The sequence below is a fragment of the Populus euphratica genome, unplaced genomic scaffold (assembly GCF_000495115.2).
Source record: "Populus euphratica unplaced genomic scaffold, PopEup_1.0 scaffold176.1, whole genome shotgun sequence".
NCBI lineage: Eukaryota > Viridiplantae > Streptophyta > Magnoliopsida > Malpighiales > Salicaceae > Populus > Populus euphratica.
This window is the reverse complement of record NW_011500058.1, coordinates 385,698-413,520: the sequence shown is the minus strand read 5'-3', so window position 1 is coordinate 413,520 and position 27,823 is coordinate 385,698. Positions and strand designations below refer to the sequence as shown.

Here is a 27,823-nt window from a genome sequence, read left to right as displayed (position 1 = left end):
ACTTGTGCTATGAAAGAAATTTAATTTGTTATTAATAGAAGTTATAATCATGAATACCTGACAATATTTACAAGTATTAGCATTATTCAAATAAGATAACTAATATAATCATGTTAACAACTTATAATCTGATTGGAATTTTCTTTTATGTGTGGTTTAGACATGACATAATAGTACTTTTAGATATTAAGAGACATCGCACAGATTGCCTGAAATGTGTGGGCACCCCCTCACGCTTCTTAGTGTTTTGATTGTTTTATTGTGCAGTTAAAATAGAAAAAAAATATTTATACTCGGTTAATTTGAAAATGACTAGTAAATCATATTAAAAGACTTTGATATCCTTAAAAGATAGCATTAATTTTTTAGGGTGAACAAGCATTAAATTGTCCGGGTGAACATGTAATTATAGTTTCTAGAACGATTGATCTAGTGGAGGGCTTTTATCCTCGGTTAATTTGGAAACGATTGGTGGATCACATGAAAAGATTTTGATACCCGCATTAAATTTCTGGGGTGAAGATGCTAAGTATAGTTATTGGAATGATCGATCTAGTAGAGGTCTTCATTTGGCTTAATTTCATGATTAGTTAATTATAGTTAGCACTCCATATATATGCCAGGTGTGGGCGAAATATTAATTTTGTACTAAGCATTCCCCTGCATATATATGCTGGGAAAAAGGTTTCAGTCACAGGAAAATGATCGCCAATTATAACTGGGAATCAGCTCATCAAAGCCACAGACACTCGTAATTTGGTGTTTTATTGGAATATATTTGATAGATTATGTCGCGAACTAATCGAGGGGAAATAACTCAGTATGACAACGTTAATCTATAATTAATTTTCTTAATAATACGTTGATCACATTAATTAATTTTAAAAAAAAAATGAGAATGAGGGAATTGAGAGAAGAATCACCCCGCTTGTTTGTGTACGTATGTAACAGCTTGAAGTTTCATGCACACACATAGAGCGAAGGAATTGAAGAGTGTTTGATCATGTATAGTTAGACATTCAAATTAACATATTCCACGTATGCCTATATACATGAATGAAAGACTGGAAGAATAATGGCGTTGCATGCTTTCCAGCAATTTCCAAAGGTCTGCAACACAGCACAGATCGATGGAATCCGCTGTTGTTTTAGACAGGACGTGTGTGTGTGTGTGTTTATGGCCAAATGTGTGTGTTTTGTGTTATCAATCATGCAATTGTATAGTATAATATTAATCCAATAATATTCTGACTTCATGAAAGCAGCAGGCATATGCCCTTGTAGGGGGACATGGATGCTGAGGTTATGGACCTCTAGTTATTGCTCAACAAGTAATAAGGACGTGCCGCAGCAGGGAGTGGCAGATGAATGAACGTATTTGTTTGTTCTCATCATTTCTTACGTACGGATTAAAAAAAAATAGCACACTGGTAATTTAGTATAATAATACCGTCAATAAAAAAAATTATTTCTAATTTTTTTTATCTAATAAAATATTAAATTAGTATTTTTTGAGTATTTTTTAAATAATTTTAATATACTAAAATTAAAATTAAAAATAAATGTGAAAAAATATTAAAATACCCGCACACGCTTCAAGTACATGAATCCTTCAACCGATGGATTCGTTAATTAATTAACCAACAAGCTTCAAGGAAGACCGGTCACGAGCTGGATTCTTGTACGGTTCAGACCGCTGCTAATTACACACCCTTGCCTGCCTGGTTATTTAACCACCCTTCGCTTTGCTTTCCTTCTTTTACAATTTTTGAATGCGCAACCAAGTTGAAAGCATTAGGGCGCACGTTTTCATGGCTCTAAACCGTCTAAAAAAAAACTGGAAAAATTTAGCAAAAAAAATATCAAGTAAAATATCCACAACAGCGTCAAAAGAACAAGTCCGCATCTGGGGACATGTTGCTTTCATAAAATTCCATCCCTAACAGCAATGGCTTGGGAAACTTCCTTTTCTTCTTTTTTTTCTTTACCTTGATTGAGATCATGCACTCGCATTGTATTTATTTTCGTTCCTGGTTTTAATTATCCCAGTGCTTAAGAATCACGAGTTATACCCAGGTACTGCGTTTCAAATTTATACAAGTATTTGTTTGAGTTAGCTCCAATAATCCATTTATGATTTTCCAACTTCCTAAACAGAGTAATCTTCAGCAACAGATCCAATAATCCATACATGAGTTTCAAGCACCACGCATCCTCCCATGAGCGCTCGTAGCCTTTTAATGGCACAAAAGGGGTGCTTTGGAATCCCATCAGAGCTTCATTGACCCTATTATTCATTCAATGCTGACACAAATAAGCATACTATAGTGGGAACTCCTTCTGTAGAACATCAATATTTCGAGAATCACAAGCTTCAAACATGTCATTCCTAGAAGCACAGCTGCAGGGTAAAAACAAGGATAAGATATATGAATGCATTGAATTTCAGTACTATTAAGAAAAACCTTACTTCCTCCGTCATACCTTAAAGAAATTCTCAAATATTGCCAAGCATTATCTGCCTTGGGATTCATAGCAAGTGCCCGAACATAGTAACGGATGGAATCCTCATGCATACCCTAGAGGCAAAAAAATATATCACGTCTGATAATGGTAGTTCACTTCTTGTAAAAATCTACAAATTACTAAGCTCAGGCATTCCAACTACACAGGTTCTTTTTTTTTTTTATGGTGAAATAATTCTGACTATAAAGGATAAATATAGCTTCTATGCAGGACTTGTAAATCTCTAAATACATAAATAAAAATTAAGAAATGAGGTTGCAATGTTTACTTGTCTCATGAAAGCTATAAAAGCAACTAAGCAAAGGGAAACAACTGTCTAACAAATGCCAAAAATGGCACTAATAATGGAGTCGTGAACAATGAAGCAGAGGTAAACACCTGGTTGGCATAACTGATTCCCATGTTTGCCCATGCTCGAACATAGTTAGGCTTCAGATCAAGTGCCTGGAAGAGAAGAGAGATGAACAATCAACAAATAAATTTAAACAGGAAACAACACAAAGGAGTTGACAACTGAAAGAAATTTTGGAAAACATGGTGCCGTACCAAAATGCAAAATCACCATAGCTGATTAAAAAATAAAAGTGGAATTATTGTCATGCTTGTTAATCTACAAAGATGAATATGTGAAAAGCCACAAACATGAAACAAGAAAGTGTGGGAAAACAGCATAGAATGCTGCGCAGCCAGAAATTTACAGGACAGAGGCTTCATGGAAAACCTAAAAAACCTATCAGCCCATGGAATCAAAAGTACAGTATGATATGCTGGGATAGCATTATAATTTCTTCAGGAAAAGTGCTTATGTTCTGTGAGATATGGAAAAATGACCGAATTAATCTAAACAAACAATTGATTTTAGTTGTATAGAGATATACCTGCTGATAAGCCAATATCGCATCAGCACTCTGAACACTGTTGGCTTGTGTTGCACCAAGCTTGTTCCAAAGAGAGTAATCCTGAGGCTTGAGTTTCAAAGCTCTCTGGAAAGAAGAAATGGCTTTGTCATATTCCCGTGACAAATTGTACAGGACACCAAGTACTATGTGCACGTCAGCATCCTCGGGTGACATCTCAGCAGCTTCATTGAATAATCTAGCAACCTGCATGTTGTGGAGTGAGAATTTTGATGATCACTCCAAAAGTCAGCAAAAAATTCAAATAGAAAAGGAAAAGGAAATGAAAGAATTGAAACAAAAGATGAAAGCAATTAATGTGCGTAAAAAAAAAAAGAAGAAGAAAGAAATCCACCCTTATTATTAAAGAAACAAAGGTATTTCTGCAACACTTACATCTGCATAATACAAAGAATCAGAAAGCTCTGGATTGGCAAGTGTTCCATACTTTGGATGATGTCGTAGCCATCCATATAAATATTTCAATGCAGCTGCCTGCTCCAACTCTGAAATGTTGAAGGCAAGTTATTGACCCACCTAAATTCAGTACTTCAAAAACTATCGAATTCATAAAGAATCTCTATTTTCAGAGTTTTTGTACAGATCATAATGGAAAAAAAAAAAAAAGAATTTGATCAGGGGTGGGGTTCTATTATGATACATTCTTTATAAAAGCATACCTAAGAATGTCAAACAAATTTAATCTAAAATATAAGTTGTAAATATATGTAGAAGCAATGACCAACCATTTGTATGGCTCACGCCTAGAGCAAGAAGAACTTCAAGATTTGTAGGACCAGCCTCATGAGCACGCATCATGGCTGCAATAGCCTGTATTGATATTTAATCAGATTCACATGCACTATTCTACATTGAAATCACAGCTAACAGGACTCCTTGAATGATTAGCAAAGGTTTTCAAACCCACCATAAAAATCCAATTAAAATCAATTTGAACTACAAATTATTCAATTTGAGTCCTAATTACAAGCTATAAGTAAGGCACCTAACACATCCAAACAAAATAACATACAGATTCATCACTAGTCATACTTTTATTTTCCAGTTCCTGCAGCATAAAATTTTAATTAGATCAAAACAAGAATTCTCAGAAATATAAACAGTTCAAACAAAATCATTTGCTCAACACAAAATCTTACATGACTACTGAACCAAGTATATTGTAGGTCTCATTCAACTATAAACAAGCAGATCTAGTAGAAACTGTTTCACCAAGTTCTTGAAGAGAATGAGAAATCAACTATAAATAAGACCTCTAGAAACTTATTCTAATCTACCAATTGTAACACAGAAAATATCCCCACCTGTTGATCATCATCATTCTCTGCATGTGCTATTCCAAGCAGCCTCCAACCTTCTGCATTATCTGGGTTTTTCAAAACTTCAGCCTCTAAAGCAAGCACTGCTTCACTCAAAAGCCCCTTGCGGAATAGTTCCTGGCCCTCTTTCAAAGGGTTTGGATGACCAACATAAGGATTCATGTCTGAAAACACATAAACGCCCCTTGAAGCATCTGACTTTTGCTTGGCAACTACTTGCTCATTTAGGTACCTGTAAGATATTACAAGTTATTATACATGAAAAGAAAGTAATTCACTCAAGCAGTTGACAGCAAAATGATAAACAGGATCATTTCAACTACTCTAGACAACGGTATTCTTAATAATGAGCAAGGAAAAACTGAAAACTTATCAATAGAATAATGCATAATGAGAATTGTAACAAATGTGCCTATATCAGATTTTATCATGACTGAATTTTTCAAAAGCATTTATATGATCACAAAAAGAATCAATGCCACCAGAAATAGACAGGCAGGGAAGTGGACCAGTTACATCCAGCGTGAGCATCTGCAGGTTATGCTAATATTGAAAATGACATGGTTACAAGAATACAAAGAAAAAAAAAAAGATATCATGCATAGATGAGAATTTGAACCTTGATTTAACCATATACAATTTTTGCTAATAACTGTTACTGTTTAATTTTAATAATTATAACTAAAACAAATCACCAAGAAAGTGTAACACCACATCAAAACTTCCAAGAATGAAATGGAGCTTACTAGCATCTCATCTGGGGGGGAAATTACTCCCTCCATCCCATTAATATTGGCCCTTTTTCTAAAAACAAAAAATTTAAGGAAACACCAACAATCATTAACTGATGTTGAATTTAGCATGTTATTCCTTTTGCTCTGTAAGTTCCCTAACTACTCTTGCATTCTTAGTGTCGTAAATTAAAAGGCACTAAAGCAAACCATGGGAAATTTGACATTTATAAAACTGACTTTCAAAATGGCCAAATAAGATGGGACAACTAAAAATTGCAAAAAGGGAAAAAGATAATGGGACATAAGAAATACTAACATTATGTAGACCTTGACAACCAACAATGATATTTTAAAAAATAAAATATAAAAAACACCATTCAATGTTAAAGTCAAAACATGACAGAATTGGTATAAGAAAGGTAACAAAACATGATCAGTTTCAACTCTAAAAATTGGGATGCTAAATCCTACGCAGCTTCTCGATGCATAAAGAAGAGCCATACACCACTACACACTAGATTAAATATCACTTCCATTTTAGAATTGAGTCACGAGTAAGCACACAAAAATTCAATCTGATATATCCAGTTAATAGACATAATCCGTTTTGTAATATTTAATTTACCCATGTAAGAAATAAACCTTTCAACAATGTCTATTATACTCACTCATCATACGCATCTGCCCAATTATCAGCTGAACTCTCTCCAAAAGCCCCTTCTCCAACCTGCCGTCCAAATTCGTCTGCCCAGTCATTAACATGCAACTTTGAGAATTCATTTACCCACTGTTCATCAACAGGTCCGCTTTGCTCTCTTTCAGCTGCAAACTCTTTCGCCCATTGATCAGGTCCATGAGAAAGCTGGAAAACACTCAAATTAGATGGGAGAATTTTATTAGATAGAGGCAAACTCATTTAGAAATACATAGCCAGTGGCTTGTTTAAGAAAGCTGCAAGAAGAAAAAATAAATGAAAAGAAAAGGAGATCAGGGCACATAAAACTGTATCTATCAATTACAGAAATTTGAGCCACTCGAAAGTGAAAGAATTGAGGCAAACTAATGGTACATTCACATCAATAAGTACTCTATTTGAGTTTCATTCCACAAATTCCTTTTCACAATTCTTCCCTGTAATGCCAAAAGGGACACAAAAATCAAAAAAGGCTTCCATTGCCTCAAAGTTGTAGATTCCTATGGCTTTGTGTGTCACAAGTTCTCTTCCCTTTAAATATTGATGCATGTTAAGCACAGTGGTCAATCTATATTTGAAATGTAAATGGAAACCCTAAACATGAGATTAAAGTTGAATCAAATTGAAAGGTTTGCCTCGAAATTATTGTCCACAGAAGTATTATTTTACAGACTTTGACACAGTTTGGTACTGCCAATTTCTGAACAAGCAAATCAGTAACAAGAAAAAGCTATTCCGAAAATATAGAATAGCTATCACATGTGATAATGCTGTCAATAACTAGGTCCATATATAAATTGATACAACTGTTTTTTTTTCTTTTTGTTTGAAATGTTTGCCTCGAATTTATTGTCCATAGAAGTATTATTTTACAGACTTTGACACAGTTCGGTACTGCCAATTTCTGAGCAAGCAAATCAGTGACAAGAATAAGCTATTCTGAAAATATAGAATTGCTATTACATGTGAAACTGCTGTCAATAACTAGGTCCACATATAAATTGATATCATGAGAGAGAGCAACAATGAGTGAAAAAAGCAGGAAAAAAAATCCTTGATCAACGCTTGCAAAAGTATACACTTGCCTGATTGCCTGCATATTCATCAACCCAGGAAGGACCTGCAGTATATTGTTGCTGATATTCTGTTGCCCAATCTCCTGATGAAGACAGTGCAGCTGGCTTGACTTGGTTATCATCAATAATAAGTTCTCCACGACTCATCTTTGAGACAAACTGAAGAAACTTAGAATTCTGCACAGCTCATCACACATGACTAACATCTCAGCATAAGTAACAGTGCAATATAAAAAAAAATGAAAGCACAAATAAATAACAAATTAAGTCTTTATCATGCAATGCTAGCATATTTAAGTTTTTCATCATGTCACATCACTATTGATATGTTTAGTATATTTTGGCCAATTCAGTGAAAAAATCAGGTATGGTCATCATTTTATCAATCCTCAGCCTTGTTCAAAGCATTAGGGCCCTTAATCCAAGAGTGTTTGTATCCCCACTTAGCAGCTAGCTCATAATGTATACTATCAATGAAAAAACTAGGAGATTTCAGGACCAAGAAAGAACTTGCAAGCCATGTGGAAAAACTTAAGTTAAAGTAAAGCATATGAACCTGAAATTTGGGGTCGTTGTTTTGAGCTAGTGTGTGTGCAAGCATACGAGTCTGCTCCATTGCAGCTAAGTTTGAGATATTTGCACCTCCCATTTGATCTGCTGTTGAGACCAATCGTTGTTCCTAAAACCAATAAAAACAAGATAAATAAATTGCAAGCCAGAGCAATTTCCACTGATTTGTACACTGATGCAGAAATTATAACAAAAGAATATAGGCAATAACTAATCAATAGTGCAGTTAAGAAGTCCGTGACTACAAACATCATGATTGGCAAAGGGGAAGGGATGAAATACCGCATAACAATATAATCATGAAGATCAGAACTCTCCAAAGAATCAATAATTAAGGAAAAATGAAGAACAGAGTAACCAACAAAAAATGTTTCATTGCATAGTTTTTTTTCAGAAAAAATAAATAAATAAACAAACAAAAGAAAAAAAGAGTTTAATGAGTCATAAAATTACAATTAAAAAAAACACGAAAATAATAGGTGAACGACACTAGTTGCTAGAAACATAAAATGGAAACAAGGTTAAATTCACTGGTGAGTAAAATAGCCCAATATTTTTAACACATTTTCATGGATTTGTAACTTAATTGTACCATTGATTGATGGATCTAGGATTGAGAGGGTTCTTGAATTTTGTCATGCAGTGACTAAATTGATATGTTTAATCCCTTATTACCTGCTCAAACTCAGAGGCCCAACTATTAGCACCATGCTGCTGTTCAAACGAGTGAGCCCAGGCATTAGGATCACCATGGTCTATTCTGTGTTGGCTAAATTCTGCAACCCATCCATCAGATTGAGGAGGACGAGGTCTCAGAGCACCTTGAGACTCATTCCAGTAATCCTCTAGCTCTCGGAATCTGCCAGCTAAAGGTCCCTTAGCCCGCACATCACCATCAATATCTAATGAAGACAGAAGTGCATTCACCTACAGATACAACATAGTCAGAGTACAATTGCAGTTTTGCTAATGCAATCAGGATTGATGTTAGAGCAAAGTGACAATTGGAAGTAAAGCTAGTAATCGCATTAGCTGCCCGTGGACAAAGAAAAGGCAGCGGACCTGTGCATTGATAAAATCTTCACTCTTATCAGCAAAAAAATGTCGGGCCATTATGCTGCTACGATCACGTATGCATTGCTTGTCACCTTCAGACAATCCCAATGCTGGTAGTGGAGCAGGACGAAATGGAATTCCACCATGGCTACTGCCCACAAAGGAGTGCAAAAAGTTTGACAACACTCTTTGGGGTGGTCCTGCATATGAAAAGTAGAAAACATATACCAAAAAGCCATGCGCATGTAAGATTTTTTGTAGTTGGTAAATAAATAGCTCCTGTGGTGTTTGCGTGGTACTAGACACAAAAAAAATTGTGAAAACACTGAAACAAGTTAAACGTAAATAAATGTTCTAGAAGATTTTATTCAATGTTGAAATGGTTCATCTTTTGTTACCCTCATATTCTCCAAGTGAAGTCACATCAAGCATGGTATCGCAGACCCTATTCCATCTAAATGCACACAAAGGAGGACAGCTGTGGCATCCTGGTGAAAGAAGTATCCTACATTCTAACTTTAGTTCACGAATGCACACAAAGGAGGACAGCTGTGGCATCCTCGTGAGAGACTTATCCTTTAGATTCTAACTTTAGTTCATGATAATTCATGTAAATTAAATGATGAGAGCATAAATTTTAGTTCCATTCCTTGATCGCAATGACATCCATTTTGAGGGCTTTCCTGGTGTAATATGTATACTGATATGCAAAACTTGCAATAGATAAATGGGTTTTGAAAGTTCCACTACTCAGTCCTTACCCATTTACTTGGCATTACTCGCAATCTGTCCTACTTGAACAGTCTTGGGTGCACTGTTTAATGAAAATTAAAATTTGCCTTTACTGTTTTGATTATCTATTATTGTTGGCCACTTGCAGCTCATCATCTAGATTATTATGAATCATCACAGGCTTCAAGCTAGGCAATTAACTATGAGTAAAGATAGGTAGTTACCTTCGAGAGTTGGCTGGAATTGAGGAGGAGGTAAGCGGTGATCCAATAGAGCAGGGGGAGGAGGGGGAGGACCAGAGCGATGAATATCTTCCCAGGCATCAGCAAATCCATTCTGATCAGCAGAGCGAAAGCCACGAAGAAACTCTGAACTCTAAACCAATATAATAATAAAAGACAAAGTTAGACAATTTTATTTTTATTATTATTATTATTATTATTATTATTAAAGAAAGGAGAAGAAGGAAAAGGAAGAAGAGACCTGAGGAGTGGAATGATGAGAAAAGGAGTGATCAAAGTCAGCTCCTGGAAGTGCTCTCAAACGGTCCTCAGCTGTGGCATCCTGGTAGAAAGGAGGCTCTGTACCTGTGGTTGTTGAGGTTGGGATTTCCTTTAGCCTTTCCTATTGTATTTTTTTTCAAGAACAAAAAAAGTCAAATCACCAGAAATGAGGATTATTAGCTTGCAACTAATCCATTCAACAAGCACCTAAAAAAAGAAAATTTAGAAGAAAAAAAGGGAAAAAAAACACAGAGGTAGTGGCGGAGTCTAGCCTAGAGGAAGATGAATTGATAGGAGAAAAAGGAATTGAAAAAAAACAAGAACAACCTGCGTCTTAGAAGAGGAACCTATAAGAGCGTTGGCGAGAGCCCCGAAAGGATTAGATGAAGAAGAAGAGCCTGGAACCGCACAAGCTGCTCCTCCCGTAACAAGCTCCCGCATCGCCATCTTCTTCTTCTTTTATTGTGATTTTGAAGAAAAAATACTGATAAATAAAATTGATTTAGAATGAATTTGATGAAGATAGAGCAGGGTAATGGAAGGAAGGAAGAGGAGGATTTATGGACGGACGGATGGATTGGTTGTTGAGAAAAGATGAGGAGGGTGTTTTGGGAAATGCAATCAAGTAAATCCCAAACCCAGATAATAACGACGACGATTTGAGAAGAGAAGAGGTGAGACGAGACCACCACCTCCTCTTTTCATTTATTTTATATATATACACAAAATACAATTTTCTATCCAAAAAAAAGAAAGAGAACTCATAAATTTAAACAAATAATATATTCATGAAGTATGAGCTAGGAGGGTAGTTTTTGTTTATTTATATATTTTAAAAATATATTTTATTTAAAAATAATTAAATATACTGATATTAAAAATTAAAAATATCTAAAAAGAATCATTTTAATATATTTTTAAATTCACTCTACACAATATCAAACTCATATTTTAGTTTTAAATTATATTTTCTTTTTAAAAAAAAACAAATCTCCATTTATCATTTTCATCCTTAATTATTCTTGGTGTTTATAATGGATAATTTATTTTACATAAATTCTTGAATCATTTCTTATATTTCTTTTATAATATGAGGTGTAGGAGATACATCACAAAATTAATAAAATACGGTGTCATCTTATATGATATAATAGTCTTGTAAGGTTTTGAGTGTTTATGACCACTCTCTAATTTTAAAAAAAAGTTAAATTTTTTATTTGAAATTTATTTTTTTATGTTAAAATTTGTTAACATTAAAAAATAAATTTTAAAAGTTAAATATGCAGATACACACACACACACATATATATATATATATATTATAAGTAAAAAGCATTTTAAAAAATAATTATTACCACAATCTCAAATATTACCTAAATGTAATTGAAACTTTTCATGGATGACTAATGTCATAGTTAATTTAGTTCCAACTAGATCATTATTTGCAAATGCCTCATGAGTTGAATCAAATTTTTTAATATAAAAAATATTTAGATGTTGTTATTTGTTAATGTGTTTTTAACTAAAAAAATTGTTTGAATAATCTGAAAAACTTGATAAATTTTAAAACATTTCAAACGACCAACAAAAATGCAATTTTACTTGGAAAAAAATCAAGACAATATCCTTTTTAAAGTATTAAAATGACAACATATTAAATTAACTTGGATTAACTCGGGTTAACTTGTCACATCTGTTATTCGAGTTATGAGAGCATGATAAACTTATAAAAAACAAATAAAAAAAAAATTAAACCTAATTATCAATCAAATAAATATTAGACGATAAAAAAAATTTAAAAAACAAGTTGAGTCAACTCGGGTTTACTTGTCATATTCGCTACCTAGGTTATAAGACCATAATAACCCTATAGAAAACAAATAAAAAAATATTAAATCCAATTTTTAATCAAATCAATATTAATGGATAAAAACAAAAAAACTTAAAAAACAAGTCGAGTTAACTCAGGTTAACCTGTAAAACATGAGTTATAAAACCAAGATAATCCTATAAAAAGCACATCAAAATAAATTATGAAACTCAAATCCTAATCAACTCAATGTTGAGTGGTGAAACTAAAAAAACAATTAATCAAGAAAAGGATAAAAATATCACTTGATTCAGCCAGCCAAACCCATAACCCGAATCATAAGACAAAAATGAGCTCATAGAATTCAAATTTAAGTAAATTATAAAGTTTAATTCTCAATTAACTCAATATTTAATGATGAAATTGAAAAAAAATTAAAAAAAATCCTAAGTCAATCGGCCTAACTCATAATCAGAATCACCAGACTACAATAACCACATAGAAAAAAAATAGAAAAATATAAATCTTAATCTCCAATCAACTCATTTTTTTAATGATTAGATTAAAAACAAAAACAAAACAATCTATGTCAATTAGGATTAATTTGTAAAACCCGAGTTAAAAGACTGGGATAACTTTATAGAATTATTCAAGAAAGATTATAGAGTTTAATTTCCAATCAACTCAATGTTGAATGATAAAATTAAAAAAATAAATAAATAAATAATTTGAGTCAATATAGCTAGCCAATAAAACTTGTAACCTAGCTTGTGGGATAGGGATAAATTCATATAAAGTAAATCAAAACAATTTTATAAAGCTTTATACCTGGTACACGTAATATTGAATAATAAAATTAAAATAAAAAATAAATTTAAAACTTAAAAATATAAGGATTGAGGTGAAAAAAAGGTTTGGCTTTTCATTATTCATTGCTACAATGAGAAACCAAACTCTTTTGATATATTTTAATATTGTAAAAAAAATTAACTAATTTACTTTTTAATTTATATTGAGAAGATCATCTTAACATTTCTTTCTTAATAATTTATGCTGAGAATTTCATCATTCATTGCTATATCTGTATACATGTATGTGTGTGTAGAAGGGATGGATATGGATACATTGAACAAAATATACAAGCACTAAGTTTTCCATTATAACATTAGATATAAATTATTGTTAATTGTTATAATAAAATTACTTTTTTACCCTTTAATTTTAAAAAGGAAACCATGATATTAAGGCAATTTATGCTTTTCATTAGATGATCATTAAAGAGTATATTCATCTTTTCAAAAAATTAAATAGTAAAATAATTTTTTACCTTTAAAGTAAAAAAAAATAGAAATATTGATCAAGAGTATGCTTATCTTTTTGCTTACTATATTATAGTAAAAATATTTATTTATCTTATAAAAAAACAAAAAATAAAGCATGTATCCAACGAGCATTTTTGTCCTTTCACATAGTTTTTCTCTTAGTTTCCAAAGGCATGGAGGTGTTTTAGTATTTTTAAATTGGATTAATTTTAAATCTAAAAATGTTGTTAGCACATGGTGGTATTTTGATCCTTTAAGAAGCATGTGCAATGCCACCTCAATGAGCAAACTTGCCTATTCACTGTGTCACTAAAAGCACTACTATGTCCTTTTCTTACTCATGTGACGTGTGATGACGGATGATTAACGGTTTATTATTGAAGGTCGTTTCCTTCCCCCTTTTTTTCTTCCTTTTATAAAGAAAGTACTTATTTTTTCTCTTTTTCTTTGTATTTCAATTTTAGTCCTTATATTTTTTATTTTTTTATTAATTCCTTTATAAAAAATTACATTTTCAATTTAATCCTTGAAATTACAATTTGTCACTTTTGATTTATGATTTTTTTTCCTTGTCTCTTTTGTTAAAGTCACGTTGATTTTTAATTTTATTATTCAATCATAGTTTATGTTGTTTTTTTTTAAAAACAATTAGCCTTCATTCTTTTAATTTTTTTTCTTTTCAATTTAACCCTCCAAATAAATATTTTTAAGCCCTATGATTTATTTTTTATTTTGATTTTTATTCTCATTCTTTTAATTATAATTTTTTATTTTAAATCCTTTTATGTGGTTGATTATTTTCCTGGTTTTATTCTTTGATGTTTGATTTGTTAAGGATTGGATTTAGTGATTTATTTATTTATTTTTGGTGCTTCTAATCTAATGACATGAATTATGAGTTTAAGAGTTAATGCGATTTAAAATTTTTTTCTCATTTTTTTTATAATTTTAACATTCTACATTATTTTTAAAAAAAGATGGGTTTATGACTATTGTCGTGGGGTGCGCGAGCCCCTGCGTGATGTTGTCTAGTGTTGGCGGAGGCTCTTTGTCGTGCCTCTTGTGTGTTAGAAAGAGTTTTGGATTTAATCATAAAATTATTATTATTGTTGTTCAGGAGTCGCCACTTAGTATTATAGTTACTAGGAACCTATAGTCTGCAAGAGTCTAGGTAAGAGACTGGTTGTGCAAGGGGAAGACGTATCATCCCCAGTGCACCTTGTCTAAGGTAAGCTACATTGTTGTTTAATTGATTTGCTAGGTTAAGTTTCTATTCGTTGGTCTTTTCTAAAGTTTAAGACAGATCTCTCTTCATGAAAAAAATCTCTATCTTATTGGGTTAAATCCTAACCATTCTAAATTCTAAAATTTAGCAACATATTTTTACACCTTGTATCTTTAATACCTAAGGGTGTACTTTATCATGTAAGTTTACACATCACAAATATTAAAGTCTATATCTGGATCCTAAAAAAGATTTCTAACATGTTGGTCAAATCCTAATGGATAATCATAAAATAGTTATGATATCAATTTTTTATTTTTTAAAACATTAAAAAGATGTAATTTTTGTTTTTGTTTTTTAATAAAAAATATGCTTGGAAAAATTTTAGAATTTGAGTGTATGCATGGAAATAAGTTTTTTTTTAAAGGGAAGTTAATTTAAAAGTTTTTGAGATTTTTTAAAAATATTTTGAATTTTTTTGAAATATTTTAGAGAAAAACGAGTATTTTAATACCAGATTTGTATTTTACCGTGTGAATGTACAACCTGATATTATGCAAAATGAATAGAAAGATATTCGAGAAAATCATAACTTTTTAAAAAAATTTGGATTTTTTTTTAAAATAAAAGTCAGGCGAGACCTAACTAACTGGGCCGAGTGCAGTTTGCGAAGGGTGAACATGTCTTTTGAGGGTGGGCTGGGCCAAATCAGGTCTGGCCCCTCTTCAAGGTTAATTATTCTACCATTGTACGTAGAATATCTTCTATATGCAATGGCCACAAGAATAGGGGAAGTAACGGGTATAAGTAAGGGGAGGCCACCTGACATAAACGGGAGGAGCTGCTGCTCTGGGTGGTTGATAAAAGGATGGTGGCGGTGTTGATGGAGAGCTTGGTCGCCTGAGTTGCCACTACGCAAGAAGAAGTAGTTTGTAAATGAGAGAGAAAGGTTAAAAGCAGAGGGGAGATAGACTAGTGGTGGTTGTGCTGGTTATATTGGTTTCTTGTGATACAACTGGTGGCTTAAGGGTTGGTGACAATGATAGTAGTGGCTGGGACAATGGAGAGAGAGAGTGAGTGAAAAGCTTGCAGAAACCGGGGGTGGAGTGGCTGGCTTTTTGCCAATTTTGGACCCGATTTTCTTATCTCTTCGGCCATGAAATCCACCTTTATTTATAAACAGTGAAAGAGGGCAATGTTGTTTACATAAGAAAAAAAAAATTAGCCTTTGATTCAGTTGGGAAAAGATCTCAACCATTGGCTCAAAGTGTGCCTCATGAGTTGTTCAATCTGCAAAAAAAATTACTTATGTTGGCCTGTTTAGGCCGATGCCAGTGCTATCTCATCGCTATTCAAACTGAAATGTTCAATTGGGGTTGTAAAGTAACTACAACGGATCAATTTTGTGCATGTTTTTTCAAATTTTATAGATGTTAGATACATTAAATGCACCTGTAAAGTAGGTGATTGGACTAACTTTTTCAGAAAAAGAAATGAAGAAATAATAAACAGTGACCAAACAACGTGTTGTCTGGTCCTCTTTGTGTTTTTTTGCGAAACAGCTTCATTTTAGGTTTGAATTAGAGATTTTACCTGATTTTTAATTTAGTCCTCAATCTTTCAATTTTATTTAATTGAACCCCTAATTAACACTAAAATTTTGATTTAATGTAATTAAACCCCTAATGAACTTCAATTGAAACCTCAAAGTTAGGTGCTTATTACAATATGGTCCTTGAACTCAGATTTTGTCAATTGAACCCCTAATTGATCATTAAACTTTTATTTTTTTCAATTTGACCCCTAATTTTTATCAATTAAGCTCCTAAATTGTGACGTCTTTTGCAGATTAGTCATTGACTGCAAATTTTTTCAATTTAGCCTTTAATTAACCCCAAAACTTTAATTTTCTTGCAATTTAGCCCCTAATTTTACTCAATTAACTTGGTAAAAATTAAATTTGGTCTCTTAAAATTCAAATATTCTTAATTAAGCTTAAATTAGGCTCCCAGACTTAATTTTTTACCAATTAAGCCCCAAATAAAATTAATTTGACTTATTTAAAGTATAATTAAGTCCTTACACTTAATTAAATTCTTTAGTTGGACTCAAATTAATTCTAAGACATAATTAAAATTCAATTTGGCCCATGATTAAATCAAATTAATCTATTAAAAATTTAATTATGTCTATAGACTTAATTTTTATCAAATAATTATTTAATTTGTCATTGAATTTATATTTTTTTCATTTTTGAGCATAATAGAGTATAATTAGGCCTTAAATTTCCTCTAAAAGTGTAGTTTGATTCCTCAGTTTGCTGTCTCCATGTTGCTAACTTGTATTGTTATTTTTTTTATTTATTTTGAAAAAAAATTAATTTTTGAAGAATAACCTAGAATTGGGTTATGACAGTTATTTTCAAATTATTTTCTATCAATTTATCTCAATTTTCTGACTTAAACTATAAGTTTTGCATGTCTTTCTTGGATTGAGGTTTTTTTTAAAAAAATATTAAATATTTTGTTTGTATTTAATTTTTAAAGAACTTTTTTTTATACATATGAACCTTATTTTAAAAAAATATATATACTTTGGAGTAATATTTCTGATATATTTTATTTTGTATAATATTTTCTTTCCTTTTATTTTACCCAATCAGTTTCACACGTTCTTTTCATATCTATTATATTTTATTAATTTAAAAATGAATTCAATAAATACAACTAGAAAAATGTCTTATTTTTTGGATCAAGTATTTTAATCTATATCAATCTTTTAATTTTTTATTTATTCTTAAAGATTTTTTTATTTATATAGATAATTATTAATTAATTTAATTACATGTTTGTATAAAATTTTAATTTTTTTATATAAAAATATATTAAAATAACCTGCATACCGAATTTATTTTTTAAACAAATTATCACTTGCGGTCAAATAACTAGTGACAATACATGTGACGTTGAATTCTTGCCAAGCGAGCATCCGATTCTTTTTATATAACATAAAATATTGAAAATAGAGTTTTTGAAGCCACAAGGATCAATTAATTAGTTTTGTTAAACTATAAGGACTAAAACTAGTTATAAATAACTCGGACAGCATATTAAGGTGAATATATAAGAAATGCAGAATTAATAAAAACACATGAAAACCCAAATTTACCGATTCAGTCATTAACTCAAACAAAAGAAAAGCTAAAACCCCAAAAATCCCTCGATCTCGTACGCAGAACGCAAGCAAGCAATCGCAGCGAGAGGAAGGTACTGCTACTACAATGGCGTCCTCGTCTAGCAGCGGACTGACTTTCAAGCTACACCCGCTCGTAATAGTCAACATATCCGATCACTACACTCGTGTCAAGTCTCAGACCAACGGCTGCAGCGATGGAGGCTCTGCTTCCCCCCCTCCCAGAGTATACGGTTGCGTGATTGGAGTACAGAGAGGACGCACCGTCGAGATCTTCAACAGCTTCGAGCTTCTTTACGATCCTGTCACTCACTCCCTCGACCGCGCTTTCATCGAAAAGAAGCAAGAACTCTGTATAATATCTATTACTTATACTTTCCTCCCTTTTCTTTTTCTTATTTAAAACATTAAAATCCTTTTCTTTTTCTCTTATTAATTTTCTGTAAAAAAAAATTCGTAATTTTTGATAAATTAGGGTTTAGTAGCTCAAATAAGAATTATTTTTTGATTGATTGTTGGTGTGAACAACAGATAAGAAGGTATTCCCACACTTTTACATATTGGGATGGTACTCCACTGGAAGCGATGCTGAGGAATCTGATATGCATATTCATAAAGCTGTATGCTTTCTTTTTTCATTTTATTATCATTATCATCATTGTTATTATATCCATTCGTGCAAATCATGTAGATAATTTCTCCTTTTTTTCTTTTAATTTTGTGTTACAGCTGATGGATATTAATGAAAGCCCTGTTTATGTTCTGCTCAATCCCTCTATCAATCCTGCTCAAAAGGATTTACCTGTTACTATTTACGAGAGTGGTATGCAACCTAACCTCTATGTGATAGATAGATTGATTGCTGTTATTGATACTAACGTTGGCTTTCAAGGCGGCAAGCTTCTGTTGTATGATTTGTATTTGGTGTTACCTTGTTCACTCATGGTGTTTTTATTGTGTGTGTGGTGGTCATTGGTCGTTATGACTCCAGAGCTGCATGTCATCGATGGAATTCCACAGCTTATTTTTGTTTGTTCAAGTTACACCATTGAGGTTTGTCATGTTTCTTTTAGCGCGTCACCTGTTAGTCTTTCTTTTACCTACTTTAGTTACTGAATTGCCTTTCTGTGTGGATTTAAAGACGGTGGAAGCTGAAAGGATCTCAGTTGATCATGTTGCTCATCTTAAGCCATCTGATGGAGGTTCTGCAGCTACACAATGTAACTCCCTTCTCTCCCTAATTCTGTTTTATCTTCATGGTTTTTTTCCCCTCTGCTGTACATGTTACCAGTTTTGGTTTTCCCTTCTTCCAGTGGCTGCGCACCTTACAGGCATACATAGTGCTATAAAGATGTTGAATAGCAGAATCAGGGTGCTTCATCACTACCTTGTTGCAATGCAGAAAGGTATAAACGTTTCTTTATGATGAAAAGTACTTTTGATTTCTCAAAATGGGAAAAACTTGACAACTCCCCTTCTCATTATAAAGCATTCACTTTTATTTTGAATGTGACTTCAGATACTCTATGGTTCATATCACTAGCATGAGAAAGTCTGCCCTTTATATCTTTTTGGCTGGTTGGAGTCAAACTATTTATCAAAAAAGGATTTCTTTTAGAAAAGAAGAGTTGAATATCAAAAGAATTATCCAGCACAGGTTTATGAATATCAAGTAGATTGGAGTCTTCAATGTCCTATGTCACTAGTTTGCATCCTTTTCATGATACTAGTTCTTTTTTACGTTACTCTAATTGATAAAATATTAGTTGTGATTGGCCTTTGGTCATATGGAAGTGAATCCTGTTTAAGGGTGCATCTCAATTTTGAGCAAAATTCGTGTTGGTGGGTGGACTACATTGCTATTATAATTAAAAGAAAAAAAAGAGAGAGAGAAAAGGGAAAAGGTCTGTGGGCTTGAAGCACGTGTATTTGGTTTTCAAAAAAGCTGGCATTGAGGGTTTCAAAGTTGAGATCAATTACATTTGCATCCTGTTTCAAAGTTGAGATCAATCACATGTACATCCTTGAACACAGGTGAAATTCCTTGTGAGAACTCATTGCTGAGACAAGTATCAAGTCTTTTAAGGAGATTGCCAGCCATTGAATCAGAAAAATTTCAAGATGATTTCTTGATGGTGAGTGATGTCTGTTTATTTTTTTAGATTAATTATCATGTTTTCTGTGATAATGGTCACTGTTTTTAGCCTTTTGTAGGAGTGTGCATCAGATGCTTTTCTATCTAAAATGCTACCTTCAAACCGAGATTGGCTTAGTATAAGTTAGGGATTGACAAATATATGCATCTAATTAGAAGATCTTGTGATGACTTTAAAAAATAAAATGACCGTCTCTGTAAAGGGGAAGTGAGTTTTTCTTATAAGATGTAATTTATTAATCCAGTAAAGAGAGCCAGAGGTTTTCAGGTATCAAGTGTGGTTTTATTTGATCACATCTTACACAATCCTCTGAGCTGATCTTTACCCTACAAGCCCATGGTCAAAACCTGGTCTGTTAATATCAAGGGAGTTGATAGTGATTATATATGTGACTGTACGAATGAAGTTTGGGCATGATTAAATGAGGGTTATTGGTGAAGGGATGGGTAATGAAACAGTGATATCTTCACTTGGTTTCAGACTGATCATGTGGATTCTAGAGATGAATAAAAATGTTTTTTCTTTAATTAAGTTGTACCATAAATCTTGAAATGCTAGTCGATATCATGTTAGAGTGTTAATGCGCATTATACTATTTGGACATTATCCACCTATGTGCTCAGAAGTAAGCACATGCTTTTGCAATGTATGCCTCATTTACCAGTTTTGCTTTCCAAATTCAGATCTTGCCAGATTATGAGAACACTATTAGGATTATGAAGTTATTTTTAACCTATGGATTTGATTTTCAATTTTTTTTGCAGGAATACAATGACACGCTATTGATCGCCTACTTAGCCATGTTCACCAACTGCTCAAGGTATGATATATGGGTGTTCTTTTGTGTGATATAAACCTGTCTTGTTTTTGTTCCATTTAACAGGTTCTGCTTTTTTCGTGTCAATAAATTTGGCATGACTACATCTTGATAATAAAAAGAAAAGCCAGCATGCGGTTTCACTGAGGTGGAATTCCGAAGGCATAATTTAGATGCTTTCCTGCCCTTCAGTGTTTTTTGCATAAAGTGGCTGTCTCAAGGCTTGAAGGGGCAATATTGTGATGGCAAGCCAAAGTTCTGATTATTGTGCCATGCAATTGCCTCTTCCTTAAGATAAATACAAATAATTTAAGGAGGGAACATGTAGCCCAAGGAGCGTCAATAGCATACCTTGATTAATCAGACTATTTGAGATAGGGATTAGCGACGCTTTTCTGACCTTATAAACTTCTAACCTAATTGTATTACTTTCAAAGAAAAAGAAATCAAAGTAGAGGCTAATCATGATCTCCCGTCTAGCAAAAACTTATCGGTACAGCTGCATGCCTATGAAATATAATGTTGTTACTGAACTAGATCTGTTGACTCAAAAGATGGTTCTAGGAATGGCTTCGGCATCTAGTACCTATTTATATCCTTAAAAGTTAGAACATGCATTGTGCATACGTGAAGCTTTCATATGACAGTATATGCAGACACTGCAATTAACAAATTTAGTGGCCATATTGTTATAGAATGGTTTTTCAGTTGATGTGTTCTGGTTGTATCTTTCATCCTTGATTTTTAACACAACATTTTCCCTCGTTTCCTCCCCTTTCTCCAGCACGATGAATGAGCTAGTGGACAAATTCAACACTGCCTATGATAGGCACAGTCGAAGGGGTGGACGAACTGCTTTCATCTGAAAGCTGCATGCTCTCTAATGGCAGTTTTTATCAAGACTTGATAACCATTTAAGAATTGAGTGATGCCGTTGTGTTTTCATGTGCATAGCACATAGAAGCTTTAGGAATTATATCCGCCAGAAAATGAAACATTCAGAAAGAAAAATATAAATCTATCAGATTTTTCTTTGCTTCTGATTTCTATTTGGCTTCCATTTTGTGCATCGTTTGTTTTCGTTCAATTATCAAATTAAATAAAGTCTTGGGCGCAAAAAGATATGGTTTCAAAATGGTCCTCCGTGAACCGTGATCGTATGCTGATTAAAACGAATGTATCATCAATGAGATGATTGATATCGAAACTTGAAACTAAGTTGTAGAACGCGGAAGCAATTTAACACGTTACCAGGAAGGGCACCAGAACACGAGCTCTTTGATGGTTATTTTATATCTTTATTTCTTTAACTAAAATGTAGTTGTCTTTTATCATCTGTTTTTTCTATTTCAAGACAGCAACAAAATATGGCCTGAAGACCAATTGCAGTCGATGATAGTGCAGTCTTCTGTCTTCTTTAATGATGTCGCGGGGGTGGGTGAGGACAAGAAATTTCTCCTTCAAGGACAGTGCCATGGCCAAGTCTCTCGTTACTAGAATCACTTTTCGTTCCGTGAAATGGACATGGTCAGGTCTTCCTCTTGTCGGACTAAGCTCTCCATGTTTGTCATTTCGCCTCCTCGTCAACCACCACACCATGCCACAAGTATCGGGCTCTAACACAAAATCTAAAACCTTGAAATTTGGTATTGTAGTTAGTGCTTTCAAAGGGTTTGGGAGTGGGCTCAAATAGAGATTTGTTAAAATTCAATTTCTTTTTTAACTTGACTGTGTTAAGAGATCTATGCTTTAAGAAATAAGAACTTGAAAAGTGACAAATTAAATGCATGTACAATTCAACTTTGAAATCATAACATGAAAGGCATTTACCTTTTAAGTTCCATTATGCAAAATCAAGCTCCCAACTCTCATTGCAAAGCCTGTCTTAAATACATCAATACGTAAAGGAAGTTCAAACAAATCAAAGTAATTCTGTTTTAGGGCGAATGGAACTGCCATCCATCATGACATTGCATTTCACATCCATCCAAACACAAAGTCAGCCATGGGCGTTCCTTCTGAATTTCAGTAATCATGGTGTCTTCGTTACTTGTTAAATGAGTTTTCCCAATACCAATCCAACGCAGTCCACGAAATAAAGGCTTCCTTAGAAGTTTCAGTGCATCAGCAGATAGCCCAACACAGTTGAAAATATCAACTCGGCAAAGTTGTTTACTTCTGTCTTGTGACCTTCTCTTTGTAGCCAGTGCTCGCATAGCCAAATCAGTCACATAAAAGCAACTCCTAATGCACAATTCAGTGATCTCTCTACCAAAGGTAGCAATAGTAAGAATGCCATTATCTGATATTCCTGGCATGTAACCTAAATCCAGTGCTGACAATGTTTGCGCAATTGCCCCACCACCACACAGCAAAAAAGAGATTCCTTTGTCAGTTATCCTCTTACATCCTCTAAGACACAGATACGAAATGGGTGTGTTCCCCTGACCAATAACTGATAAACCACTATCAGTAATGTCAGCTCCTGTGAGATTCAAAGTCGTTAATCTTTGAAGACATGAAATGGAGCTGAGGCATGAATCTGCTACACTCTTGCAGCCACAAAGGTCAAGCACCTCCAAGCTCCTAGAAAAGGCCAATTTCTTAACAGTTTCACTTGTTATGAGCCCGCAGGACAATAGTCTCACTTCAACTAGGGTACATGGGGCTTGGATGAGATCATGAAAGGCCAAGTCCGACAATAAAAAGGCATTTCGAACTTCAAATTTCTTTAGCTTCTGGCAGGTGTGCAGCAAAGATGCAAAGCCAGCATCACTAACTTTAGAGAATCCACTGAGCCTCACTGATTCCAAAGCCTTGCACCTCTGTGAAAGCAGAAACATCCCCATATCATTTATTCTTTTAAATGATCCTTGGTAGTTCTGCCTACTACGTTTAAGGGAGAGGTCAGTCAGGAAATGACAAGAGCCTAAGAAATGAAGCCCGCCATTGGTCAAATCGACGCCAGGTAATGGTTCCTTATCTGGTCTATCTTCAAGATGCAACTCTACCAAAAGAGGAAGAGAGTTGGATATGGCGACAAGTAGCCTGTCCGATATCACATCTAAGAGAAGTGACAAGAACTGCAATACAAAACCAGAGGACGATGGTGATTTGGAAACTCTAAGTCTGTTAGCGAGATGGATTGCATTATTTTCAAGCATCGGTTTCAACTTGAGAAATTTGATACTTCGTGGCAGGGAGAATTCAATTGACTGGAAAGCACTCGCATCAACTTCTGTCCCCTTGATCTTTAGAGAGAGACGCTATCGTTAGAGAAGACAAAAACATCAGCCGACAGGGAAATTACACATTCATGTATGAAAATAGAACAATTTTGGAGCAATTAATAAACGCAAATGGAATGGAAACAATTTCACCTCCAAATACTGGCACTTGTTAAGCATGTAGGCAACATTCTTTCTGAACAAAATAGGTGGTGAGCCCTGGTCAGCGAATTCAACTGCAAGCACCCTGACAACCCAAACAAAATCTTCTCCATTAATATAGACCATCAGCTGAATTTTTCACTTTAATCAGTAACTAGTACTTGGTATTTTAAAAGGAGTAACCGGAAAGAGAGTGGTAGTGGCTGATCAAATGACAAAAAACAAAACTTTGAATGAAAGTTCTGAACTTTTTAAAGAAAATTGCTCCATAAGATAAAACACCAATAAAGAGTGAGAACAAAAATATCATAACCATTTTAATCAGGGTCTAATTAACATCATCCCCAAATCCTTAATAGTAATAATGTTAAAGAGACTAAAAGTTGCTTTATTTACCTGAGAAAGGGGCAGTTAGCTCCTATAGAATTAAGAACTGAAGAAGAGAGTAAAGAGCAGCTTAAAAGATTCAGCTGTTGGATTTGTGGAGCCAAAAAAGGGAGGAGCGACGAATCATAGAGGCGTTGGCAATTAAGGGTCAGTGTACTATGGCTCTTAAACCGACTCAGGATGTGATAAAGAGTGTGTTCATCTATTGATACAATGGAGAGATCGAGAGAAGCCAGGGAAGGAAGGACCTCGGTGTCCACGGAGAAGCGCAGGGATTTGCTGACACAAGCCACTGTACACAGTGTCTGCAAATCCAACATCTTCCACAATATCTCTTCGCTGATCAAACAGCTCGGCAAACCATCCATCATCTCCACCTCTATCTCTCTCTCTCTTCCTCTTTCTCTAAAATAACAATCTATCAAAAACCATCGATCCCTCCAGCGGCTGGTTGCTTGTACTTCAATATGTGCTCACTTCTGGGGGTTGCTTGGGCCTCTCAGGGCCTTCTAAATCTAAATCGTGTTGCTATTGGTTTTTTTTTTTTAATAATTTTTGAAGTGTTTTTTTTAACATTAAATTAAATTTTTATTTTTTATATAATTTTAACTACTGTTATTATATATATATATAAATAAAAAATATTTTTTTAAAAGTATCAATAAACACATATTTAAATTTTGATAACTAAACTTGTGTATCAACATAAACGAATTAAACATATATTACTACTACAAGTATTTAAAAACAAGTGTTAGATTTATAATAATTGTATTATTTGACTGATTCAACCATCAAATAATATAATTATTATAAATGATAATAAATTAAAAAATTAAAAAATAGATATTACATGTTGGATGGTGAGTTAAGGTTTTTAAAATTTAATTCATATATGTTGTATTCTTTTTATCTTTATATTTGATAATTCATGGATTAAAATGCTTTGTTCATGGATTGAAATGCCTTGACCCAGCTCTTTTTAGTGAACTTCTTGTTAGCAAACTTCTTTTTAGATTTATTAACCATAATAAAAAAAATTATTTTTTTGTTGGAGAAAAAAAGGTAACTAAAATTTAATAATGGTATAAGGTGTGAAAATTAAATATAATATTGAGAATATCTTACAATTATAGTACATGTTATATATTTTTTTCTAAATACAAATTCATAAAAATTAGTAATATAAACCCAATTTATAAATATTTATAATATTCATACAAAATTTAACCTAACTGGACATATCCAACAAGTTGAATTATATCTCAAGCCATCTATATGCATGCTCCTGCTTCCCAGCCGAAAAAACACCGTGCTTATTTATGGAGCTACCGCACTTGACATGTTACTAAAAAGAAAATAAAATTGCTTTGTAAGATACAAATACAAAGAATTGTTCTTGTGCAGCGGGAAATTGATTCCTAAATTAAGTTTATTTAATGAAAACAATGCTACATATAACGGAGAAGAAACATTTTCCCAAAGTGACTGAGAATCCATCCCTCTAAAAAGCTCAACTAACATTGCATGGTGTTGGAAAGGATGAACAAAGTGGTAGCTCAAAGAGAGAGTTCGCATTTTGATATGAGAATGCCATCACTGTCAGCATACAGCCATTCCCCGTCGCAAATCAAGGTCCCTCCAATGTGAACCGCCACATGCTTCTCACCAACGCCCTTTTTGGAGGATTTCGTAGGATGGGATCCCAAGGCCCTGACCCCTATATCACACCCATTGATCTCATCTACATCTCTTATGCAGCCATTGACTAGAATCCCAGCCCACCCCATAGTCTGAGCCAACTGCCCCAGGTTCCCTCCGACCAAAGCACACCTCATGCTCCCCCCTCCATCAACAACAAGAACCCTTCCTTCACCTTCGGTTTCAAGAAGCTCCCTGACCAACACGTTGTCCTCGAACACCTTAAGAGTGGCAATGGGACCCGAGAATGCCCGGCTCTGGCCATATATCTTGAAAACGGGGGCCAGAACTCGCAAGTCACCAGATGCCAAGAGTGGTACGTTGGAGTCACAGGCTTCAGCAGTTGTGATGAAAGCCATATATAGCTAGATTACTGAATTCCCCTGCAGTGAAAAGATTAGATGTGATGACCGAGAAGCAATTAACAAGCAGGCATGCGAAGAAGCGTGTATATACATAAATACTCTCCAACGATATGAATACAGAAGGCAAGATATGAAATATCATCATGACATTTGATGAAACAATCTCCAATAATGTTAATTGGTAGAAATGGTGGGTGTTAAATTTCCAGTCCATAAAAAAAAATTAAAATTAAAATAAATCACAAACAATTACAAGAAATAATATCATTGTAATTGTGATTTGCAAAATTAATTGGCTATAGCCTGGATAGGGGAAGGGGATGTAGCTTCAAGATAAGATTAATAGATAAGTGAAAAGGTAAAAAGATTACTGATGTGGAATTAAGTGGTGGACGAGCGCACACATATAATTAAGAACATGAATAAATTTCAAGCTATATGTATGCATAAATGAGTGCAAACACAGTATATAAGAGAGAGTAGTCCTAGTTTAGCTTGCAGTAGGGGAGTCGAGGAGACAGAACCAAACAGCAGCAGACAATTAGGCAGAATCAAGATACATGTGGTGAGGAGTATGGCTGTGGATGTGAACAGCACCTAAAGACATGGATAGAAAGATAGAAGAAGTGAGAAAGCAATTGAAAGTAGCAATTACCTTACTTTAAAGTCAAGAAAGCAGCTGTTGAGTTGAGAAGGAGAGAGTTGTGAGCAGCAGCAGCTCCTCGCACTAACTGGTTCAGAGGGTGTTGGGTCGCACCGACTGTCTTTCTTTCTCTCTCTCTCGTTCTTTCCCTGTAATGTATTTTTCCTGGTTGGGTCTGTGCCTTTCTTTGTTGCTCTGTCCATCTATTTATCTATCTAATCCAAATCCATCAACAACTTAGAAAAGTGTGACGGAGGAGATGTCCTGTTATCCATGAATCATCAATGTTCCACGCACGCGCTAATAGAAAATATAGAAGAGACAGAAAGAAACCCACCAATGTCCGGGGGTGTTGTTTTGACCACTATCTAATTAGAGAGAGAGAGTCTGCTAATTAAACTTAATTAGTATGCTAATCATCTTGTCTTGTGAGTAGTAGTTGGGTCCAAAGAAAGACAAAGGGACACTTAAGAAGTTTCATCGAAAACTAATGACGAGAAGCAAGCAACCCAAGAATCTAGTATTTGTCTTGGTCAGCGTGCCACTCTCTCTTTCTTTCTCCCTTCCGTCCACCTTCACCAGGCAATTTATCTAGTTTTTTTAACTTTTAAAATAGTGTAGATGAGTAAAGGCTATGCTTCTTCGTTTTTTTTTTTTTTTTTAATATTATTTTATATATATATATATAT

General features: G+C 33.8%; 4 protein-coding genes across 11 annotated transcripts; 1 reads left to right on the top strand and 3 right to left on the bottom strand.

Annotated features, from left to right (window-relative positions):
* Positions 1-1,953: 1,953 nt before the first annotated feature.
* LOC105107969 (peroxisome biogenesis protein 5) lies at positions 1,954-10,798 on the bottom strand. The gene is made up of 15 exons (XM_011002098.1): positions 10,455-10,798; positions 10,108-10,248; positions 9,849-9,999; positions 8,899-9,092; positions 8,512-8,763; positions 7,823-7,945; positions 7,276-7,443; positions 6,165-6,358; positions 4,748-4,994; positions 4,169-4,253; positions 3,819-3,928; positions 3,405-3,629; positions 2,905-2,970; positions 2,485-2,579; positions 1,954-2,401 (listed from the first exon to the last, which is right to left on the bottom strand). Exons 1-15 carry the CDS (start codon positions 10,572-10,574, stop codon positions 2,323-2,325), a joined length of 2,250 nt encoding a protein of 749 aa, XP_011000400.1. The 5' UTR covers positions 10,575-10,798; the 3' UTR covers positions 1,954-2,322.
* A 6,847-nt stretch (positions 10,799-17,645) lies between these two features.
* On the top strand, positions 17,646-21,690 carry LOC105107965 (COP9 signalosome complex subunit 6a). The gene is made up of 9 exons (XM_011002090.1): positions 17,646-18,029; positions 18,208-18,296; positions 18,406-18,499; positions 18,668-18,729; positions 18,818-18,896; positions 18,990-19,082; positions 19,711-19,811; positions 20,597-20,652; positions 21,434-21,690. Exons 1-9 carry the CDS (start codon positions 17,765-17,767, stop codon positions 21,513-21,515), a joined length of 921 nt encoding a protein of 306 aa, XP_011000392.1. The 5' UTR covers positions 17,646-17,764; the 3' UTR covers positions 21,516-21,690.
* A 526-nt stretch (positions 21,691-22,216) lies between these two features.
* LOC105107966 (RNI-like superfamily protein) lies at positions 22,217-24,891 on the bottom strand. 4 transcript variants are annotated; one of them, XR_838964.1, is made up of 4 exons: positions 24,435-24,891; positions 24,030-24,123; positions 22,480-23,915; positions 22,217-22,265 (listed from the first exon to the last, which is right to left on the bottom strand). XR_838964.1 is itself a non-coding variant. In XM_011002092.1 (4 exons), exons 1-3 carry the CDS (start codon positions 24,794-24,796, stop codon positions 22,587-22,589), a joined length of 1,785 nt encoding a protein of 594 aa, XP_011000394.1. In that variant the 5' UTR covers positions 24,797-24,891; the 3' UTR covers positions 22,323-22,468; positions 22,553-22,586. The 4 variants fall into 4 exon arrangements, 2 of the variants coding, with proteins under 2 accessions (XP_011000394.1, XP_011000393.1); XR_838965.1 differs by having other exon boundaries at positions 22,480-23,900; XM_011002092.1 differs by lacking the exon at positions 22,217-22,265 and adding an exon at positions 22,323-22,468 and having other exon boundaries at positions 22,553-23,915.
* Positions 24,892-25,675: 784 nt separating this feature from the next.
* LOC105107967 (putative 4-hydroxy-4-methyl-2-oxoglutarate aldolase 3) lies at positions 25,676-27,694 on the bottom strand. 5 transcript variants are annotated; one of them, XM_011002097.1, is made up of 3 exons: positions 27,245-27,692; positions 27,152-27,212; positions 25,676-26,509 (listed from the first exon to the last, which is right to left on the bottom strand). In XM_011002097.1, exon 3 carries the CDS (start codon positions 26,483-26,485, stop codon positions 25,985-25,987), a length of 501 nt encoding a protein of 166 aa, XP_011000399.1. In that variant the 5' UTR covers positions 26,486-26,509; positions 27,152-27,212; positions 27,245-27,692; the 3' UTR covers positions 25,676-25,984. The 5 variants fall into 5 exon arrangements, with proteins under 5 accessions (XP_011000399.1, XP_011000396.1, XP_011000398.1 ...); XM_011002094.1 differs by having other exon boundaries at positions 27,147-27,212; positions 27,245-27,691; XM_011002096.1 differs by having other exon boundaries at positions 25,676-26,499; positions 27,147-27,694.
* Between the last annotated feature and the right edge of the window lie 129 nt (positions 27,695-27,823).

Bases quoted from the DNA above. Each gene is read 5' to 3' on its own strand.
- LOC105107969 (XM_011002098.1), bottom strand. From the start codon at position 10,574: ATGGCGATGCGGGAGCTTGTTACGGGAGGAGCAGCTTGTGCGGTTCCA. The intron at 7,444-7,822 runs GTTCATATGCTT...TGAGCTGTGCAG, and splicing joins ACAACGACCCCAAATTTCAG to AATTCTAAGTTTCTTCAGTT. The intron at 2,580-2,904 runs GTGTTTACCTCT...TTTTGCCTCTAG, and splicing joins GAATCAGTTATGCCAACCAG to GGTATGCATGAGGATTCCAT.
- LOC105107965 (XM_011002090.1), top strand. From the start codon at position 17,765: ATGGCGTCCTCGTCTAGCAGCGGACTGACTTTCAAGCTACACCCGCTC. The intron at 18,500-18,667 runs GTATGCAACCTA...TTATGACTCCAG, and splicing joins TGTTACTATTTACGAGAGTG to AGCTGCATGTCATCGATGGA. The intron at 19,812-20,596 runs GTGAGTGATGTC...TTTTTTTTGCAG, and splicing joins TTCAAGATGATTTCTTGATG to GAATACAATGACACGCTATT.
- LOC105107966 (XM_011002092.1), bottom strand. From the start codon at position 24,796: ATGATGGATGGTTTGCCGAGCTGTTTGATCAGCGAAGAGATATTGTGG. The intron at 24,124-24,434 runs GTAAATAAAGCA...TTGGGTTGTCAG, and splicing joins GCTAACTGCCCCTTTCTCAG to GGTGCTTGCAGTTGAATTCG. The intron at 23,916-24,029 runs GTGAAATTGTTT...CTCTAACGATAG, and splicing joins ACAAGTGCCAGTATTTGGAG to CGTCTCTCTCTAAAGATCAA.
- LOC105107967 (XM_011002096.1), bottom strand. From the start codon at position 26,485: ATGGCTTTCATCACAACTGCTGAAGCCTGTGACTCCAACGTACCACTC.